General features: G+C 45.0%; 1 protein-coding gene across 2 annotated transcripts in view; it reads left to right on the forward strand.

Annotated features, from left to right (window-relative positions):
- HNRNPM (heterogeneous nuclear ribonucleoprotein M) overlaps window positions 1–21,196 on the forward strand; it is a 143,254-nt gene extending 122,058 nt beyond the window's left edge. For both annotated transcript variants that reach the window (XM_029585990.1, XM_029585991.1), the window contains 3 exons: window positions 16,238–16,992; window positions 19,106–19,157; window positions 20,790–21,196. In XM_029585990.1, coding sequence (XP_029441850.1) covers window positions 16,238–16,992; window positions 19,106–19,157; window positions 20,790–20,953 — 971 coding nt within the window. In that variant the 3' untranslated portion in view covers window positions 20,954–21,196. The remainder of the gene's footprint in view (window positions 1–16,237; window positions 16,993–19,105; window positions 19,158–20,789) is intronic.
- The last annotated feature ends 233 nt before the right edge of the window (window positions 21,197–21,429 follow it).

Raw genomic sequence — 21,429 nt, forward strand, 5'->3', positions numbered from 1 at the left:
CAAGAACCTGGCATTTGCCTAAACACTACGAAGATCCCAATGCTACTGATGCAATTAATAGCAGTGGCTATTCCCAAAGTAAACTTGATTGATAGCAGTTAATGGACTTCTCCTCCAAGAACTTATCCAAACCTTTTTTAAACCCAGCTACACTAACTGCACTAACCACATCCTCTGGCAACAAATTCCAGAGCTTTATTGTGCGTTGAGTGAAAAAGAATTTTCTCCGATTAGTCTTAAATGTGCTACTTGCTAACTTCATGGAATGCCCTGCCTGGAAGCCCGAGGATGTCAGACTGGCATCTCTACAGTTCAGCTGCATACTTCAGGGTCAGGTGGTCTGCGTAATGTTGGACAATGCAACAATAGTAGCCTACATAGACTGCCGGGGGGGGGGGTACCAAGATCCAGCAAGTGTCACAGGAGATAGATCGTCTTATGGAATGGGCAGAAATACATCTACAAATGATCCTGGCTTCCCTCGTCGCAGGAAAAGACACCATCAGAGCAGACTTTCTAAGCAGGGAGACTCTGGATCCAGAAGAATGGGCGTTGTCGGCCAAAGCCTTTCAGCTGATGCTAGATTGCTGGGGCCTCCCGTCCATCGACCCGCTGGCTGTATCTCACAATGCGAAGGTTACCCAATTTTTTTGTCACAAAAGAGGGATTGACGCCCTTGTTCAGACCTGGCCAGAAGAGGACTTATACGCTTTCCCTCTATGGCCCCTACTGGGCAGGGTCATTTGCAGGATTGAGCGCCACAGGGGATTAGCCTTACTAGTAGCTCCGGATTGGCCCAGGCGTCCGTGTTGTGCAGACCTGCTTCAGCAAGGACTGGTCCTTTATGAGGATCAGACTCTATTCTGTCTTAAGGTTTGGCCCTTGACAGGGCTTGCCTGATGATGCATGGATATTCGGTGGCAGTAATTACCACCTTGCTTCGCGTGCAGAGGTTCTCTACGTCCTTATCGTATGTGCGGGTCTGGGGAGTATTTGAGGCCTGGTGCGAGGAATGTGGTGGTGCCCCTCGACGGTCAAAATCCCACTGGTTCTGGAATTTTTACAGAACAGCTTGAATAAAGGGTTGACCCTTAACTCTCTGCGCCGAATCCCCCTTTGCATTCAGTTCCCGGTATTGCCTCCGCAATTCATTTCTGGGACCCGGTTGGTCATCAACCGCGTGCTGGCCTATTCTCTCCCCCCCCCCCCCCAATGGCGTCTGTTTTTCAACGGTGCCCCCAGTGCCTGCAGACCGTGTCTATCACGGATCCGCATGAGGTATGCATTCTCTGCCTGGGGGCCTCGCACAACGTCCGAGGATGTTGTTTGTGCGACCAAATGACACCCCCCCCCAAAAGGGCGCCGTGCTCTCCTGGACAAAATGGAGAAGCTTTTTGGCTCTCAGAACCCTCAACTTCAGTGTCTATATCCTCCATGCCTAAGGACCGTGGGTAACTGTCCCCGTCTCTTTTCCTAGTGGTCCCACACTCCAGTATCCCTGAGGATCGCAGAGAGGGAGATCGATCCTCTGTGGTCTCTCCCCCTTACCTCGGTTGTCATCCTCTGTGCCGTGGAAAGACCTGGCCAAGCACCGAAAACCCAGGAAGCATCGAAACCAGTCACAGTCCCAACACTGTTCTGGTTCCATAGTGGCATCGGCAGCCGCCAATCTGCCACTGAAGCAGCACAGGCCACCAGAGGTTCCATCCTCCAGTGCCCCTGGTAGCCCAATGCAATCCCCACTGGCAACTATGCTGGGTGCCATGATTCCTCAGAGGGTGTGCTTGGCAATACCTTGTTCCCCCTCAATCAGTTCTTGGCACGCAGGGTGCAATCGGCTGTGCCTGAGCCTCCACCCCTCCTAGAGCGTCTGGATGTCCTTGGTGCCCTACCGACGCAACCGGTGCCAAACAGGCCCCTGATGCCTCCTCGCCCACTGATGCCCTCCACTGGAGCGATCCCGGGTCCTCTGAAGAGGATGAGGCCACGGGGACTTGGGCGCTGCTGCCACCGGTTTCCCCGGTGTTTTCACGGCCGATGCCCCCATGATGCCTTAGGGCCCATCAATGCCCCCATGGCCCTCCATGTCCTTGAGGCCCAGGCCGGGAGCCCCTCCCGGTCCCTGCCCTCGGCACCCAAACCCTAGTGAGGAGGAGGGGCCCCTTTGCCCAATGGGGCGATGACTGCTCGAACACATCTTCTGAGTTCTCAGACTCTATCTCTGAGCCTTCCCCTCTGGAGGAATGGTGTTGCTCCCTGCCCGAGGACCTATCTTTTGCCAGCTTCATGAGGGCAGTGGCAGAGGCCATCCCCTTCCAACTCTTGTCTGAGAAGGATGACCATCATAAGATGCTGGAGATCCTCCAGTTCATAGACACTCCAAAAGAGGTTGTGGCAGTGCGGGTCCACAACATCTTTAAAGGGCTTCTCCTTATATGTGGGGATACCCGGTGTCTGTGGCCCCAGTGAACAGGAAAGCTGATGAGATTTACCTGGTTCAGTCAGTGGGCTTTGAATGGCAGCAGTTACCCCACCAGTCTGCTGTGGGGGAGTGCGCACTCAAAAAGCCCAGATGCTCCCGGACGCATGCGTCTGCCCCTCCGGGGCATGAACACCGGGAGCTCAATGGCATTGAGAGAAAGATGTTTCAGGGGGCAATGCTGTTGTCCCACATTGTGGCCTACCAGCTGTATATGACACAATATGACCGCAACTTGTGAAAGCAAGTCCAGGATTTTGTGGAGAACCTTCCCCAGCAACAGCAGGAGGACCTTGCGGCTCTTTCTACGCTGGGCCTGGAGGCAAGTAGACACGATGTCAGGTCGACAAAGATGTCCGACATCTCAGCCCGTGTAGCCGGCGGCTGGCTTGGCTCAGAGCCTCTGCCCGGAGGTGCAGGACAGACTCGTGGACCTCCCCTGCACAGGAGAGATCTGGTTCGGGGAGAAGATGAGGTCATGGCACAACTGAGGGATCAGCATGATACTCTTCAGCAACTCTCCGCCAGCCCCTTTGAAGGCCCTTCCACCGCCAGAAGATCTTCCAGGCTGGGCTTTCGCAAGCCCTTCTACCTACCGAGGAAATACTTCCCTCCAGCTGCCCGTACTCTGTGCCTTGGTCCAGTCCCAGAGGCCGAGGCAGACAGCGGATACAGAGGGCCCAACTAGCCTCCCAGCAGGCCCTGTTCGCTGGCTTTTGACTGGCGGTAAGGGGGCACAAGCCAAACATAGGTTCCCATGGTGGCAGGCTCCTTTGCTTTGTCTGCCACTGGGAAGAGATTACTTCGGACCATTGGGTCCTCTCCATTGGACATAGTGGGATTCGTCTGTCCATCAGAATGTCCTCCATTCGGAACTTTCCGCCCTTCTAGCAGCAGGTGCGGTAGAACCGGCTTCCCGCAAACAATGGGGACACTGCTCATTCCGAAGAGGAATGGCGGCCTGCACCCCATTCTCTATCTCGGGGCGTTGAACCGCTTTCTCGTAAGAGAAAAATTCAAGATGGTCTCTCTGGTCCTCTCCGAAGAGGAGACTGGCTCTGCTCCCTCGACTTGGAGGCTTATGCCCATATTGCAGCTGTCCCCAGCCACAGGAAATACCTTCGCTTTCTGGTGGGGGCAGCACATTTTCAATGCAAAGTGCTGCCTTTTGTGCTGGTATCAGCCCCACGCATCATCAGAAAATGCTTTGCAGTGGTGGCTGCCTATCTCAGGCGTTGCTCGGTCCACATCTTTCCATACCTGGATGACTGGCTGTTCCCTGTATGTACCAGGATTAGTCCAGATGGTGGGTTATGTCCCCCAACCAGCAGATGGAGTCAGAACAAAGCTTCGGAGGGCACTAGCACATAAACCAGTGTACCCTCAGAGAAATCTCAGTATCTTTCTGACTCCAGCAGATAAGAGTAGGGGAGTCTGACCTTCCCTTAGGAGTGTAGAGATTTATTTCTCTCTTGCTCTCTTTATATTCTTTGGTAACACTTTTGTCTCTCTTGGTATGGATCAAGTTTGTGTAAAAAAAAAAAAAAAAAAAAAAGTAAACATTTTACAAGGCTTAATAGCCTTTGGACAGGCTGATCTTGCAAACAGTTCTGTGGTTTGGGGCTAGCCTGTCGCGCTCGCGCTCTCCCCTCTGCACAGGTCTGTGGGGTAAGTTGTGATTATTTGGTTTGCAGGTTTTAGCTGCTCCGGATTTCTTCAGGGTGACTGAAGTGTTCAGCCCCTCCCCGGGACGCGCCTTCCTCGGGGCTGCCCGCTGCGTAGAGCAAGATTGCTCAGCATGGGGTCGAAGTTGCAGCGGACGTGCCATTATCGAGCGCGCCTGCACATTTCGGGGTCGGCCCTGCTCCCGTCTATGGCGGGAACGGAGGCCATTTTGGATTCGGAGCTGATGCTGCCAGTGCTGGGCGGGGGAGGAATTGGATGACGAATTTCACGGCCAGCCGGTTCTTACTCCAGTTCAGCCTCTGGACCCCGTGGGTCAGCTCGGACCTCTTCCTACACTGCCGACCCGCTCCTTTTACTACATAATTCATGATTTTGATGCATAATGCCTACATGGCATGCATGGGCCAGTTCCCTGACCCCGCGACAGGCCCTCCACCTGCCAAGACCCCCAGGACGGTGGATTCCCCTGGGGGCAGGCCCTCAGGGAATTCACAGGGGGCCTCCCAGTGCGGCTGGCGCTGCCCCCCGGTAGAGGGTATTTTCTCAGCCCCGGACCCTATTTCTGTCTACCCCCGCTGCTCCCTGCCCAGCTGGAATGCGACGATCCCTGGGTACTGTGGATTTTCCAGCGGGAGGAGCTGGATAATCTCATTCCGCATATTCTACAGGAACTTGACCTTGACGCTCTCCAGGATCCCTGACCTTCCACCTCTGATAAGAAGGGGGACCCAGTGCTAGCAGGCCTCAGACTCCGTGGCCATGCATGCTCTAGCCTTGACGGTCAGCACCTTACAGACTGGGATTCATTATCAACTTCCCCAAGTCACTCCTCAGTCCTTCTCCACAGCTGGATACAGCACAAGTGAAGGCTTTTCTGCCCAGGGATCGAGCGATCGCCCTCTCTTCACTGGCTACCCTCGTTTGCAACAAAGCGACGGTTCCAGCCCGTCTGGGCTATATGGCGGCCTCGGTCCACATGACCCGCTTGGCCCACCTCCGCATGAGGGACCCGCAGTGGGCATTGCAGTGTCAATGGCAGCAGGCATCCCAGGATTTGGAAGCGCCAGTGACTGTCACAGATCCTCTGTCTCTCCCTAGCCTGGTGAGAAGCTCTGTCCAATCTGGAAATAGGACTCCCATTCCAGCCTGCCCCACCCCAGGTGACTCTCACCACAGACGCCTCGTCTCAGGGTTAGGGGGGCCCCACACAGACAGCCTGCATACTCAGGGCCTTTGGACTGCAGCAGAGTCCTGTTGCCAGATACATTTTCTGGAGTTGCGGGCGATCCAGTATTCCCTGTGGGCCTTCCGGGACAGACTGTCCTCCAAGATCGTCCTCATCAGAACGGACAACCAAGTGGCGATGTGGCATATCAATAAACAGGGCAGCTCGGGCTCTTCCCCCCTCTGCCAGGAGAAGTTGCAGGTCTGGGATTGGGCCCTCTCCAAGGCACGAGTGGTCCTTGAACCCAGCGGTAGCAGCCAACCTATTTCGTCGCTGGGGCATGCCAGACATTGATCTGTTCGCCTCTCCCTACAATCACAAGGTGAGCATGTTCTGATCCCGGGGAAGGACCATCCAGCCTGTGATGCTTTCTACCTTCACTGGGGACAAGGCCGCCTCTACGAGTACCCCCCAATTCCACTCCTTTTGAAGACTGAAGCTGCAAGGGGGGGGGGGGGGGGCGGGACACACACACACACACACACACACACCATGATTCTGGTACCACCCTCCTGGCCAAGGCAAAAGTGGTTTCCTCTGCTCCAGGATCTGTCCATGAGCGACCGCCTATCGTAGAACAAGGGCATCTTGCGCCAACCGAACCTTTGGGCTCTGGCCCTCACGGCGTGGATGTTGCGCGCATGATCCTCCAGCCCCTGCAGCTCTCAGACGGGGTCTCCAGGGTTTTGATTGAATCCCAGAAACCTTCCACTCGGAAGTCTTACTGTTTAAAGTGGAAGTGTTTCTCCATCTGGTGTGGGGGCCACAGACTGGAAATTTTCTCTTGCCTGCTTCCCCGCCTGCTGGATTACCTGTGGCACCTGTCTTACTCTGGCCTCCAGACCAGCTTGGTCAGAGTACACCTCAACGCCTACCTCGTGGGATCTCAACATTGTCCTGGCGAGGCTCATGCGGCTCCCGTTTGATCCTCTCAAATCCTGCGACCTGAAGTTCTTCACCTGGAAAGTTATGTTCCTGGTGGCGATCTCTTCCACTTGCAGGGCGAGTGATACCCAGGCCCTGGTTACGTATGCGCCCTACACACAATTCTTCCATGATTGTGTTTTGCTGCGCCCGCAGCCAAAATTTCTGCCCAAGGTGGGGGCTGCTTTTCACAACAGTCAATTACCCTACCCACGTTCTTCCCACAGCCTCACTTCCACCAGGGGGAGCGTGCTCTCTTCACCCTAGACTGCAAGTGGGCGCTTGCTTTCTACTTTGACTGTACAGAGAGTCACAGACAGTCCACCCAGCTCTTCGTCTTTTGACACCAACAGGCTAGGAACAGCAGCGGGGAAGCAGACCCTATCCAACTGGCTAGCAGATTGCAGTGCCTTCTGCTAGAGCAGGCAAGGCCCTCCAGCTGGCTGACAGGGTGAAAGCTCACTCTGTGCGGGCTATGGTGGCATCAGTGGCCCATCTGTGTGCGGTCCCTGTCACTGAAATCTGCAGGGCCAGACCTGTGCAACTTATTCCAATCCTGAGCCCAACTGTTCTCATCGTGCCCTCGGTGGGGCTAGTCTGTCCCTGTTTCCCACAACGCTGCATTTGTTGTGCCCGTTGGCACATTGTTCGGCCACTGTGGGTCCCTCTGTTCACAGGGGGCAGCTGGAGCTCTCTAATGTGAGGACTACCATCCTGTTTGTCCTAGGAGAAAGCGCACTTGCTTACCTGTAACAGGTGTTCTCCTAAGACAGCAGGATGTTGGTCCTCAAGAATCCCGTCTGCCTCCCCATGACGTTGGTTACACCTTTGTATTTTTGCTGTTATGAGACTGAAGGGAGACCTCGCTTGGAAGTGCGGATAGCAGCAGGCTGGGCATGCTTAGTCTGCCAGTCAAAGTTTCTAGAAAAGGTTTCCGTGCCGGGCTCCATCTGATGATGTCACCCACATGTGAGGACTACCATCCTGCTGTCCTAGGAGAACACCCGTTACAAGTAAGCAACTGCGCTTTGTGTCGGGAACTGTTCCTCTGGAGGACACCAGGAGCATTCCAACTTCGTACTGACCCATCCTTCTTGCTCAAGGTAGTCTGTTTCATTTGAATTAGTCCACCTCGTTGCCATCCCTAGATAGGCAAAAGGACACAGAAGAATACCACCTCTTCTGTTATTTAAACGTTGGTAGGCTTTTGGTGCGGTATCTGGAAGCTTCAGAACCAGTCTGAGAGACAGACTGCTTGTTTGTTCTTCAAGGTGAAGGAGACGGTAGCTTCATGGGCTACCATAGCTAGCTAGATCAAGGAGGTGGTCATGGGAGCCTATGTGGAGGCAGGAAAGCCACGAACTACTCTTTCAGATTAAAGCTCATTCCACTAGGGCTCAGGCAGTATTCTGGGCGGAAGCTAGACTGTCTCCAGTCAACATCTGCTGAGCAGCAATGACTTCCTTGCATACGTTCTCCAGGTTGTATCGCCTGGACGTTCAGGCCCGAGAGGGCGCAGCCTTTGCAAGGGCAGAGCTGACCAGACTGCAAGTGGCCTCCTGCCCTAATTGGGAGTAGTTTTTATACATCTCATTGGTCCTGAATCCATATGGCTTACACACTAGGAAATGGAATAATTACTACCTGATAATTTTTTTCCTTAGTGTAGACAGATGGACTCTGCATCCTGCCCAAGAACAGTGCCAAGGAATTTCCCAAATATCTATTCCAAGAAATTATGGGTAAGTTGTCGCCCAATCCCTAGATCAGGGAATCTATAATCTTGCTGGGGTTAAGTACAGTTACGGTTATCCGTCTTTAATCAAGTTTTTCAATAGTATGTCATCAATGGCTTTTGAAGAGAATACTGAAGGGCTGAGGTCACTGCAGGGGTGTATCTAGGGTGACAGCTTTGAAACCTATCTCCATCTGCTAGCAGGGGAGATATAACCCATTGGTTCTGAGTCCATCTGTCTACACTAAGGAAAACAAAATTATCAGGAAAGTGATTTCTCCATTCTGGTGGCTCCGGATTGGCCCCAAGGCCATGGTATGCCGATCTTCAGAGGATGTTGGTGGGCAGTCCTCTCTGGTGACCACTCAGGAAGGATCTGTTGCATCAGGGGCCTGTTCTACATGACCTGGTTCTGTTTTGTCTTACAGTTTATCCTTTGAAAGGGCTCAGTTATTGAAGTGTGGTTATTGTCCTGCTGTTTCCACCTTGCTCTGGGCCAGAAAAATTTCTATGTCTTCTGGCCTCTATTAGTTTGGAGACTTTTTAAGGCCTGGTGTGAAGAGCGAGGTTCTCAGCCTCTCAAAGTGGAAATTCCATTAATTTTGCAACTTGTACAGGAAAGATTGCTTAAAGGATTGGCCCTTAATTCCCTGAAGGCTCAAGATGTGGCTCTCACTTGTTATAGGGGGTGAGTCAATGGGGGGCCACTATCTTCTCATTCAGATATGTCCCAGTTTTTGAAGGGAGTTAAGCATCTTCGTCCTGCCTTCCGGCCTCCTCTTTGGGATCTTAGTCTGGTCTTAAAACTTCTTGGCGAGTCCTGCTTTTCGACTGTGCGCTTCTTGTGGCTACTTACCTTGAAGATGCTTTTTCTGTGGCAGTCTGAGCATGTCAGGTTTCCCAGCTGCAGATTCGTTCTTGCTGTGAACTGTTTCTACTCTTGACTCGGGCGGTACAGCTTTGGACTGTATGTTCATTTTTACCAATTGTCAGTTTCATTTGAATCACTTTCCCTGCCCACACTGGACAGGGATCGAGATGAGAGCGAGTATTGTTTTTTGCATGCCTTGGACGTCAAGCAGCAGCTGATGTGGTACTTGAAGGTTTCTAAATCTGTCTGAAAGTCTGATCGATTGTTTATGCTCCATGGTGGGTAAACAGGGTGAACCGGCAATGTGGGCATCTAAGACAAGCAGGCTAATCCACAACCCGCCCTCGAATGCCAACTTGCCTTTAGTTCATCCTTATGTGTGGATGACTCAATGTTCCCGTTTATTCGTTAAAGGACTGGTTAGTGTCATCACCAGCTCCTTAGTTTAGTGAATGTAAATTATTTTGTCTGAGCTAACTGTTCCCAATTGGTTGGAAACATGAGTGGTTGACTGTTCATAGTCATATTCAAGTTTCTCTTTTTTAGAGAATACTGGTGGGCTGATGTGTGGGCAGGATATTATGTCTGTGACATCAGCTTTACTCAGTCTCCATCTGCTGGTAGAGGTGCATATAACCCACTCATGTGGATTAGCCTGCCTTCCTTAGAGGAAAGGAAATCAGGTAAGTAGTAGTTTCTCCATAGATGACATACTTAGTTATTCATTAGTAACCTGTTCACAAAGAACCAGTACTTAAATAGAAACCATAATATTTATGAAGATATTTGCATGTGTTTATAGAAGAATTGCCATGCAGAGTGTCTTTAAGGTTTATGAAACTAAAAGGAAAAAGAGAATCCCCGGCACATTAAATTAAACAGATTAGAGTGGGTAAAATAAATGAGCTGCTATTATCTCTCAGTGAAATTACACCTGTTCTATTACACTCCGCAATAGTCACTGCTGATGTATTCTTTGTCATTACACCTGTTCTATTACACTCCGCAATAGTCACTGCTGATGTATTCTGTCATGGGGAGCATAATAAATCAGCTGCAAATATTTAACCACATGTATGCCCCTCCTACTTCTTGCTGCATGTGGTCCTTCCATGTTTTTGTTGGTCTCTGGACTTTGATCCTGCAGTTGTGTGTGGGACAAGAGGAGTTTCTCAGGGAAAGTTTTTTTTTTTAAATGTTGTCAATTTTTCTGTTTTAGACCCTAAAGCTAAAAATGCCCCGTGGTTCACTGAAGAGCTACGGGAATTGAAACGAAAAGGCCGTAGGTTGGAGCGAAGATGGAGGAAGTCTAACTTAGACTCGGATAAAGATCTTTGCAAAGCTCACAAAGTTGTATATAATGAGGCAATTAATGCTGCAAAGGAAAAATATTTTTCAAATGAAAAAACAGCCACTTCCGAGTCCACTGAAAAAACAGCCACTTCCGAGTCCACTGAAAAAACAGCCACTTCCGAGTCCACTGAAATAACAGCCACTTCCGAGTCCACTGAAATAACAGCCACTTCCGAGTCCACTGAAATAACAGCCACTTCCGAGTCCACTGAAATAACAGCCACTTCCGAGTCCACTGAAAAAACTGTTAAAAGTAGTGATGAGGATGCTGATGATGATTGCTAAATCATCATTTGAACCATACTCTGCCCATATATTGCTATAATGAATTTGCAAATTTCTTCTCGTCAAAAATTAGAAATATTCAGAGTATCTAATTTTTTCGTTGTCTTACTAAATAAAAAGTTTTAAAAAAAAATTAGAAATTCGTGATGAATTACACTATTACTTTAATAGTTGCTGCCACATTAGATACTAGTATTCATATGGTTAACAGTGTTTATTACTATTTATTTTAATTTTTTGTACCACCTTTCTAATTATAGCTTAAGGTGGTTAACACAATTTCGACCATGCATACATAATCTAATACAATTAAAGATAAACACACAATATTAAAACAGATATAATATAGCAGACAGCAGTAGGAGACAAATATAAACATATTACCAGAAAATTCTCACAGAACTGAATGCTTAAAAAAAATAAATTAATTAAGAGCAGCACAATCTACAGTAAAATATAATCTAATTTAAAATATGAAATGGGCAAAAGTTTAAACCAACATTTTCAGAATAAAAATGGAAGATAAGACATGTTTGACATTTTTATCTCTCTTGTGGAAGGAATGCCTGAAAGTTGGGGGGTTTTGGGTTTTTGTTTACTGACCACAGCAACCTAGCTGGTAGACAACATTAATATCCTGCCCTTAAGATAGGAGGGGGAACCAACCTATTTTAAAAGTTTGAAGGTTTATATTAGTGTCTTAAATTGGGCCTGAAAACAAATCGGTAGCCAATGCGGTTTTTCTAGTGCAATCTTTCATATCACAACCCCACTGTTACATGAGTAGCTGAGTTCTGAAGCAACTGAAACCTCTTGAGTGTCATGAGCTGGCAATCCTATACACTTCAAATTGTAGTAATCTAAGCATGATAAAATAGTATACATGTCATCAAATCCTTTTTAAAAGGAATGGGCATATCTAGATATGGTGAAGGTAGGCATTGCAATTTGTGGTTCCATGAATGACCAAACTACCTATCTGACTACTGATAGATAATGCCACCCTAGAGGGTTGTGACTTAATAGTGGAAGGGAGAGAGATTTTATTTACCAATAAAAATCTTATTTTTGCAGATTAAGCTTCAACTTGTTAGTAAATAGCCATTTTTGAGATATTAGAGACATAAATGTAAATGCTGTTTGGACAAAGAGAGATACAGAACTGCCCATATACTTGCTGTATATTTAAAATCTGGGAAGTCTCTAGTACCCAAGCTATAACAGCTCCCCCAGGAGGGTATTTAGATATTAGATTAAAATAGACCATTGGGGAATGCTGTACTGCAGCTTCCATGTTTTAGACAAAGTGAAGCTAATTCTGTGTAATCTGCCTATTAGGAAAGACTATTCCTCCCAAGCATCGCTGCCTAACAATTTAACAATATCCTGTAGTCAGCCATGCCTAAAGCAGCTGTAAGGTCCAACAATACTAATAAGGATTTTCCCCCTCTAGCCAAATCTCTTAATTTATCACAGCCATTAATGTAGTCTTTGTACTATAATGTTATATAAAATCAGCCAGATAGGGATCTAAAACTTCATGTTCAAAAAGTCTCGAAGATGAATAGCTGTAGCCTGTCTAATATTTCTGAGAAACAAAATATTAAACACTGATCTATAATTGATTAAAACCTTTCTGTAAAGTGTTGATTAAAAAAAGCAAACACAGCTGACTTGGACAAAGCCAGCAGCAGTCCCTTAAACATGCAATAATTTATTTTCCTTTAAAGGCAGCAGAGATGGCGCTTCTTTTAGAAGGACAGGGTTTAATTACATAAGAGTGTAGACTTTATTTCCCAAACTATTAGTCATGTTAGATTGAATAATTTAAAAAGGCTAAGTTGGTATACTACTGACTGACAAAGATGGAGCTAAAATATCAACTGGTATTGCAGAAATATTTAGAGCAAAAAATCTGCAAACTTATCACAATCCAAATCTACTGAAGAGTCTTCAGTTGAACTAGTACCCAATACATTTTTTTTGTAACTGAAAAAGCTGCTTTGAATGGTTTGAAGTCGGAGGGAGGCAGATGCAAAAGTCCTTTTTGCCACAATAGCCGCTAGTATAGGCCTTTAAAATGCGCTAAACACGTTTTATCAGCGTTTTGACATTTTTTGCCTTTGCCTGTCTTAAACTCCTGCCATGTTTCAGCTGCTTTCAGCTTTTCTGTATACCAGGGAGCTGCCTTATTTGTAGGTAAATGAGCTTTGATTGTTGCTGTTGGATCAACAGCCCTAGTAAGTTCTAATTGCCATAATTCTACCATAGTATTAACTGAGGTGTACAACATTTTTAAATAAAAAAAAAACTCCCCATGCTATGAGAATTTTCAAAAGTCAGTTTATTACCAGAACAGAATCAAAAGTAGTTTTTTTTCATTTGTTCTTTATAATATAGTTTTATAAATAAATAAATATATTAAAATTAGGAGCAGCATTTCTCTCTAGTCTGTTTGAATCCCAAATTTTGTCCCACTCCATGTGCTCTCCTCCAAGTTTAAAAAAAAATAAAATGATCTAATGTCCCCCCAACACCCTTTTTCCACTCTAAGCTTAATTGAGTTAGATCCAGCCCAAAACGTTTCTAAGGGGGTGGGGTCAGACAGTGTGATCGGATAAACCCCTCTCTTTGTATTGAACTGAGCTAAAAATGATCTGATCATGAAATTGTGGTATATTCCAAGTCTTCATTCACGAGTTATTAACATTGGAATAAGATGAGTTGACTGCTTTAATAGGTTATCATCCCAACAGTGTTGAAGTCTCCAAAAACTGCAAGCTCTGGAAAATGTAAAGTAGCCTCTACAATAACATCTAGCAACTCTGGCAGGGATATTTCTAAGAGCCCAGTAATTAAGAAAAATCCCAATAGTTTTTCAAGCCATGTTTAAAAGATTTTCAGAGTCTAGCAATTGCCTAATTGATATTTTGGACCCCTCCACCTATGCCATCAACTCTAGATTGCTGAACAAAATCAGGGAGAGGCTACAGTTGTGACAATGCAACCACATCTTTATATAGCCAAGATTCAGTAATACAGATTCACTACATCTAACACGTGATAAACAATACGTTTTGTCTTTTAAATGAATAAACTTTAGCTAAGGCAATATTTAATTTAGATGAAGAGTCAAGGCCAACCAAGTACCTTCTCTGACCTGATTAAAAGTAAACTACAGATCTTGAGTATCATTTCAAAATATAGTGATTAACACAGGGATATAAGTAGTGTATCTACCCCTTCCTATTCTAATAGAATGAATATATACTGTCAGGGACATTTTCCAAAGGTGTAGATAGAGCTGTACAAAAATTGATGGATGCTCCTGAAGGGGCAACTTTTTGGCTTGTTCCTTTTTTGACTGCCGTCCTCTGGCAGTGTTGGGCCTTTTAACCCTGGGCCTGCGCAAGGCAGGGGCAAAGGTTCTGGAATTTTCAGAGAAAGTCCTAATGGAGCAACATGGGGGGGGGGGGGGGGGGGGCAGTAGACCCCCCCCCCCCCAACCCTCCTGGCTCATACAATCGGCAAGAGAAAAGTTATCAGCCTAGATATACAAGAGAACGCATCACTAATGGAAAGGAATCTTTCCGCTTCCCTAAAACAGATAGTAAAGAAGAAAAACCCCACTTTGGATAGATCTCAAATCTCCCATTCCTTAGAAAATGAATTAAGAGGGTGGTGGCAGCCATAGGGCCCAGAACAAATTCCTTCACTGTCTAGGAAGAGGTAATTTGTGATGAGTTTAGCACCTGTAGTCATTTAAAAAAACTGGTACCTATGCAGCACAGTTTGAGACTTTGTAACAGTGCTTGCATGGATTAGTTGAGTGATGATGATACGAGTTTAGTATAGCAATGTTTTTTACCAGCCCTTATTGTTTCATATAAAAGGCACAAAGCTTTATTGTTAAATTTGGTTCTCCTTTTTATATAACTGATTTCAATATGTCTTGCTAGCTGATACTCTTTAAAAAAAAAAAACAACAAAAAAACATAAAATGGAAATTCATATACCTCTATATGGCCTCATATGTGGAGTATCACAGGGCTCAGTACTTTTGCAAATGCTTTTTAATGCCTGTGCTCAAAACAAGAGAAAGTTAATAAATCTTGTGAGCTATCTGTGAATGACATCAATTCCAAGCCAGAGTTTCAGAAGCAGTAACAAATTCCTAGCTGCCGGGAAGCAATAAATAGGTCTCATTTTAATAAGTTATAATCTAAAAATCTCCGGGATTTTATGGATAGGAAAATCGATTAATACGCCTTCCCTACGTGTTAAAATTAGATGAAACAATTATTCTGCGTAAAGCAGGTGCATAGCTTAAGAGTTATCAGACTTTTTACATTCTGTGGAGGCCCAGATTGCAACTGTGGTGAAGGTCTTTTTTTCCAGCTCCAACAAATACTCATGCTTGACTGTCTCCTGATAACCTCTAGACTACTGCAGTGCTCTGCTTTAAGGGTCTTCCTTTAAAAAGTCTCTGTAAACTGCACTTATACAGCACCTGCTAATGTCAAATCCCATAAACATATTACTCAAATTTTGAAACATTCGCATTGGCTTTCGATAAGTTGTCATGCTTAATTTTAAGTGTTGGCTTTTTTTTAAGCCTTTAAAAGTAATGGTTCTGGCTGTTTCAAAAAGTAGTTATGTCCCTAGGAGAACCCCTGATTGAGGTCCTTCTGCAGTCTATAACAAAATCAGATTAATAGGAACCCGCCAGAATGCTTTTTCTGGAATGACTCCTGATTTGTGGAGTTGTCTTCAAGAGAAATACAAATGGTTAATAACTACCTCCAGTTCAGGCAGCTTGTTAAATCTATGGCTTTTAATGATTTATTCTCCTTATTGTGTAGTTACTGTGGTCTTTACAATTGTATTGCTGTCAATATTATATTGATCAATTTTGTTTAGATTTATTTTATGATTGGTGGTTCTCTGCCTTGAGCTGCCATTGGAAAGGCGTGTAATAAATCCAATTAAATAAACAAATGTGTATTGTTTTCTATGCAGAGCTGGCAGTCTTATTGTAGTTCTCATTAAACTTTTATATTTTGCTGTAATCTTGTGGTATTAACCCTTGTTTTAGTGGTTTTGACTATGTATTAATGTTTATATTTAATACTCTGTGCTGTCCTATTTGTTTCACTATTGTATTTTTTTATTTTCAATTTTTTGTACCTCGCCTTGAGCCTTCGGAAAGGTGTCATAAATTTGATCAAATAAGGGCAAGAATTGATTTTTCCCTCCCCCCATTCCGAGTTGTGTTCATATCCTCAGAATTTCTGGAGAGGGGCTTGGTCTGGGGAAGGGATTGTATGCAGTAGGAAGTAGGATGGTGCTGCACCAAAAGGAATGGGATAAGACGTCTCATTGCTATTGATCTATTGCATTCCCTGATTGGCAGTGCCCATGGGTTCTGACTGTTCTAGGAGCTAATAGAAAAGACATTGATAAGGATATTAATCTGCCCAGTTGGAAGATATTTTAACTATCTGGTACCTTTATCAACATACTGAAAATAGAAAAAACCTTAACATATTTTTGTTCTCCTGTGTCCCTTGCTAAGCTTAAGGGGTACTGCTCCCAAGTTACTCGCCACATTTGTTCTAATGTGTTTAATGCTAACATAAATACTTAAGAACTTTTATTTCTCTACAACTCTTTGTATAGGCTCTGCAGGCAGCAGCATGGCTGCGATTGACAGGCTGGGCACTGGCATGGGCTCCGGGATGGACCGACTGACTTCTAGTCTGAGCCGTGGCATGGATAGAGTAGGGCCTGACATTGATAGAATGAGTCTGGTGATGGACCGCATGGGTTCTGGGGTAGATCGCCTGGGTACTGGGATGGAGCGGATGGGTTCCATGGCTATGGATCCCCTGCCCACAAACATCGAGAGGGTGGGGCAGAACTTGGACAGAATGACTTCAAATCTAGATCGAATGTCTTCTGGGATAGGCTATGGGATGGATAGAATGGGCTCTTCTCTTGATCGTGTTGGCTCTACTATGGATAGAATGGGCACAGGTGTGGACCGTATGGGGGCTGGTATAGATAGAATGGGCGTAGGAATGGACCGCATGGTTTCTTCTGCAATGGATAGAATGGGAACTGGAATGGGGCAGGTTTTGGATAGAATGTCTACAGGGATGGACCGTATGGGTTCTGGGACTATTGACAGAATGGGCTTGGATCATATTAGTGCCAGTAATTTGGACAGAATGGGGACCGGTATGGGTCAGGCAATGGGAACCACACTGGATCGCATGGGCCTTGGTGTGGGAGCCGGCTTTGACAGAGCAATGGACATGGAGCGAGGAAATTTCGGAGTCGGCTATGGAGGTGCTTATGGAGGAGCGGGGACTCAAGCAGCAGGACACGCATCTGCCACCGTCAGGAAAGGCTGCCAGATATTTGTCAGAAATGTAAGTGGGTTCTTTTTCAGCTTGCTCTTTAACTTTAAAAGAGACTACCCTCTATGCTACTTACTGCTTATCAGATGCATTTTAAAATATCCACCCTGGTCATTTAAGAAGTTCTTTAAGCATCTCTGCTGTATTTCCCTGAAACTATTGGTAGCAGCCACAGAGGCAAAAGTCATGAAAACAAATGACCTGACATCTGTTGATCTATCTATAATCCCATTTTCCCCACACAGAATGTCCTAGTCAGACCTGATTCTGTAGGAGAGAACTTCACACTTGTGAACATAGCTCTTTGCAGGCTCAGCAGAATTGAAGTGATAAGCTTAAAGTACTTTGGGAGTAATTACGTAATAACATTTTATAAAGGGTCAGATTACCGCTTTTTCTCTCGAAAGACTGTTCTGCTTGTAACATCAGTAAATGCAAACCTTAAAACAGAGTACCCAATGTCTCTCAACCCACTGTTCCTAACTGAGCATGTGCAAGGCAGTCAGTACTGATTCTCCCAACCATTAGATTTTCCTCTGGACATCAGTAGGACAAGTCAGATGGTTCTGGGGTTGTGAAAAAATTCTCTTGTGCTGCTGTCGTAAATGATCCCCCTTTAGTTTGCAGAGAGTGACTGTTCTCTCACCAAAAACTGCTTTACAGAAAGCCTCACTTTCCAATCAAAACATCACCTTCCAGTAATTGAGGTTCTTGGTCCCTTTCTGGCTTTGAGCACTGCAGTCCTCCTTGCTGGATAGCAGGGAACCTTTGTATTCTCCCTTCCTGGGTTGTAGGTAATGAGTTCTCACTGGTTTTCTTGCTTCATTGGTCTTTTCCTCTCACTTTATATCTGAGCATAGTTAGTCCTTGCCTTCATACCCAAGCAGATAACTCTGGAGTGGTCTGCCAAGTTGATGGCATCATAACACTGATTTAAAAAAAAGGGGGGGGGGGAAGGAACAGGAGCAAAGCAATTCCAAAGTGTACCAAATTCTGCCAGGCCTCTAAAGGGAGGGGAGGAGGTTCCTGCAAAATTTGAGAAACTTTCTAAAAGTAAAGTTAGAAATAGATGAAGGAAATGAGACTAGGAAATCTATTCGAGTAGCGAACCCAGTTGAACTATTGGCCAGAGTCAACAGTCTTGACATTAAGAAAATGAGATGCATCTGCATTTTTCATCCATTTTTATGGTCAAAACAGATGTCATACATTCAAATATTTTATCAAGGGTGTTGCAAAAAAAAAAAAAAAAAAAGACTAAACTGGTGCATCCGCACAAACATTTTGCATTTATTCTGCATGAGTTTACTCACATCAAGAAAAGGCCACACCCTATGACCCATAGACCTTGGAGCAAAATAAAAATCTTTTGTCTTAACAGAGTAGTAAGATGAAATGCTGCTTTAGATGGTCCCTCGGGGAATGCTGCAAGATTCAAACTGTTTGCTGATTCTTGAACTTGATCAATAGATAAGGTTTTACTGTCCATATAGAAAACATCATAGAGGAGATATAGCTTCCCTGGAATCTTTAACACTTCAGTCAAGTATTTCTTTAAAAAAAACCAAAAACAAAAACTGGAATGTAGATACAATTGAAGGCAGTTAAATTCAACCCCATCTGCCTTTTTTTTCCTTTTTTTTTTATAAAGATCTTAAACTTGCTTTGGATCAAAGCACTGGTCCTTCATGGGTGGAAATTTGCCTTCTGAAAGGAGGCAATCAAACTCCCAATACCTCAATCTTCCCATTCTGTTTTAAGTATATGCAAGTCTGATAGTTTCCTGTAGAAATTGTCCCATCCCATATTTCTAATTAAAATCATTACTGCTAGGGAAGAGCTCATTCTGGTAAGGTAAAGCAGGACATATTTTCTAATGGCATTAAAAAGTCACTCCTAGAGGGAGAGAGAAGCATGTGGAATGTTTTATTGTTCTCAAGCTAGTTTGTGTGAGACTAGGAAGCTCAGATGAGGTTTCTCAGAAGTAGAGTTGCTTTGGTTTGTACAGTACCATACCTAAATGAATAGTGCTAGAGTATAATTCGGCCTTCTGTGTAAGTTTATTTTGCACAGTGCTATATAAAGATAGTTTTATCCAAAACTTTTTTCTTTTTCCCCCCTCCAGTTGCCATTTGATTTCACATGGAAAATGCTGAAGGACAAATTTAATGAATGTGGTAAGTTACTCTTCTTAGGAACAAGGCCAGCTCAGTGACCTGGGTAGTTATGGCTGTTAAGGACGAGACCAGCCCAAAGACAGTGTAAGGGTTACAGATCAATATCCAGGAATGCTGCTGAAACAGGAGGAGGGAGAATCCAAGTACCGCTTAGGGACATCTAGTACCTGGATGAAAAGCTGGATTGCAAGTAGCTAATGAGTTTTATCTAGCTTAGTTACAGGAGGTAACTAACTACATGCGGACAAAGTGATAGAAAACAGGGAAAATACTGGAAATGTTGCATGATGGCTGGAGATGAGATCTGACAGGAGAGAGGCTGTGCTTGTATCTATAGTAAGGATAAAGCTGATTTATTGTTTCTAGTGCTTCTGAAAATTTTCCTTTTATTTAGTAGTTGCAGTATCCTGTGAAATATGATTGGTACCAAACAGCCAAGTTTTCCTCTTATAGCACAGGCTGATATTGGCTAGCAGATTTTGGCTGGGTAATGAGGTTTTTATTGCTGACATTTGTATGGAAGGAGAATTTAAGTTGGGGAGTTGATAGGGGAGAGGGGTACAGAGGGTGAGTGACTATTGTATGACCTATGATATATTTGTATTTTATTTATTAAAAATCACCTGAGCTATTTTATAGGGGCGGTATATAAATGTAAATATAAAACATGTGCAGGAAGCTGTTCAGATTTAGTGAGTCAGTGGGGGCACAATATAGGAGGAGGCTTCAAATGGAAGAGGTGGTGCATTCAGCTGCAATGGGGAGTACTAGTTATGTTGGACTAATATATTGTGGGACTGAGTCGTTTAAAGGGTATGGGGCTTTCCAGCTCCTGATAGCACTTATTTGCAGGAGCAGCAGTGCAGGTAGCAGATAGAGGGGACACTGCATGTGAAAAAAGAACTTTCAGGCAATGGTAGACCTGAAGCTCAAAACGGCAGAGCTGTCGGGTAGTGTAGCTGTGTCAAGTCAGGGGATAGATGCCAAGAAGACGACTGTGAGGCAAGCCAGAGTGTAAGTGTGTGGGAAGGGTCCCAGCACCCTTTGTATCACAGGCATTGCCTGCATGTCACAATCAGTCTTAGGGTAATGTGTTTATCATGTAGTTTCAGATGATGAGCAGTGTCATGCAACATGTGCTGTTCTCTTACCAGCTTGTGCTGCTCTACATTAAAGCAAGATGCGTTCTTTCTATTTTACATTTAAAATCCGCATTTCTCCTTTTCATGCATGTGCATTTTAAGGCAGGTCTGTACTTCCCAGATAGTAATTCAACAGCACTCTGGAAGGGACAACCTTGGCCTGACTGCAGGTGCGAGGGGGAAATCTGAGCGGCATCTTTAGAGAGAGTTAGCCTCATTCTTTCCTAGCCAGTATGCACTGGTCTGTAGTGGCGTCTGCAGATCCAGTGGATGCACAGTGTATCGGCTGGGGCAAACACTAATCATAATTCCAACTGCCTTTTATAGAGATTAGAGTAATAGAATCAAGTTGTAATGCCAGGCTTTAATCATGAATAATTTTATGATGGAAAAGCGGTGGAGGCTTGGAAGCTCCCACTTCCCATGTATTAGCCTCGTGTAGTGTAATGTGGCTTAATCTTGCCATTAATTAAGCATTGCTTATTTGTAGGTCATGTGATGTATGCTGACATCAAGCTGGAGAACGGAAAGTCCAAAGGATGCGGAGTAGTTAGGTTTGAATCCCCCCAAGTGGCTGAGAGAGCCTGTCGGATGATGAATGGGATAAAAGTCAATGGGCGTGAGATCGATGTGCGAATGGATCGAAATGCCTAAATCCTCGGCCTCTATTTCCTGTGAAGTAGAGTTCAGGATTTGTATTTTTTTTCCTGTTAACCATATTTTAAATTGTTGAATGAATTTGTAAGGATGTAACAGCAAGGAATAATTTTAGAATTTGTTTTTTAGTGCACAAGATGTGCGGAACATTTTTTGTTTGTAGTTGTGAGATTTTGTTGCCAGATGTACACAATGTGCGTTTGATAATAAATATCTATTACTAAAAATCTGTGTTGACTTTTATTAGTCTAAAAATTGTGTTGTCTGAACAAGAAAGCAACTGAATATAAAACTCAGAATGGGGCACCCTGGAACTAACAGGAAGAAGCTTTTTCCAGTAACATCCTGGGACTCTGTATTTTACTGTGCCATCAAGGGGAGGGAAAAAATGAAAGCTATTCCTGTCTACTCTCAAATAGCGTGTTTTATTGACTGCTCTCTATGTGGGTAAAAGTAAGCACCTAAGTCAGCAG

Source organism: Rhinatrema bivittatum, unplaced genomic scaffold (assembly GCF_901001135.1).
Source record: "Rhinatrema bivittatum unplaced genomic scaffold, aRhiBiv1.1, whole genome shotgun sequence".
NCBI lineage: Eukaryota > Metazoa > Chordata > Amphibia > Gymnophiona > Rhinatrematidae > Rhinatrema > Rhinatrema bivittatum.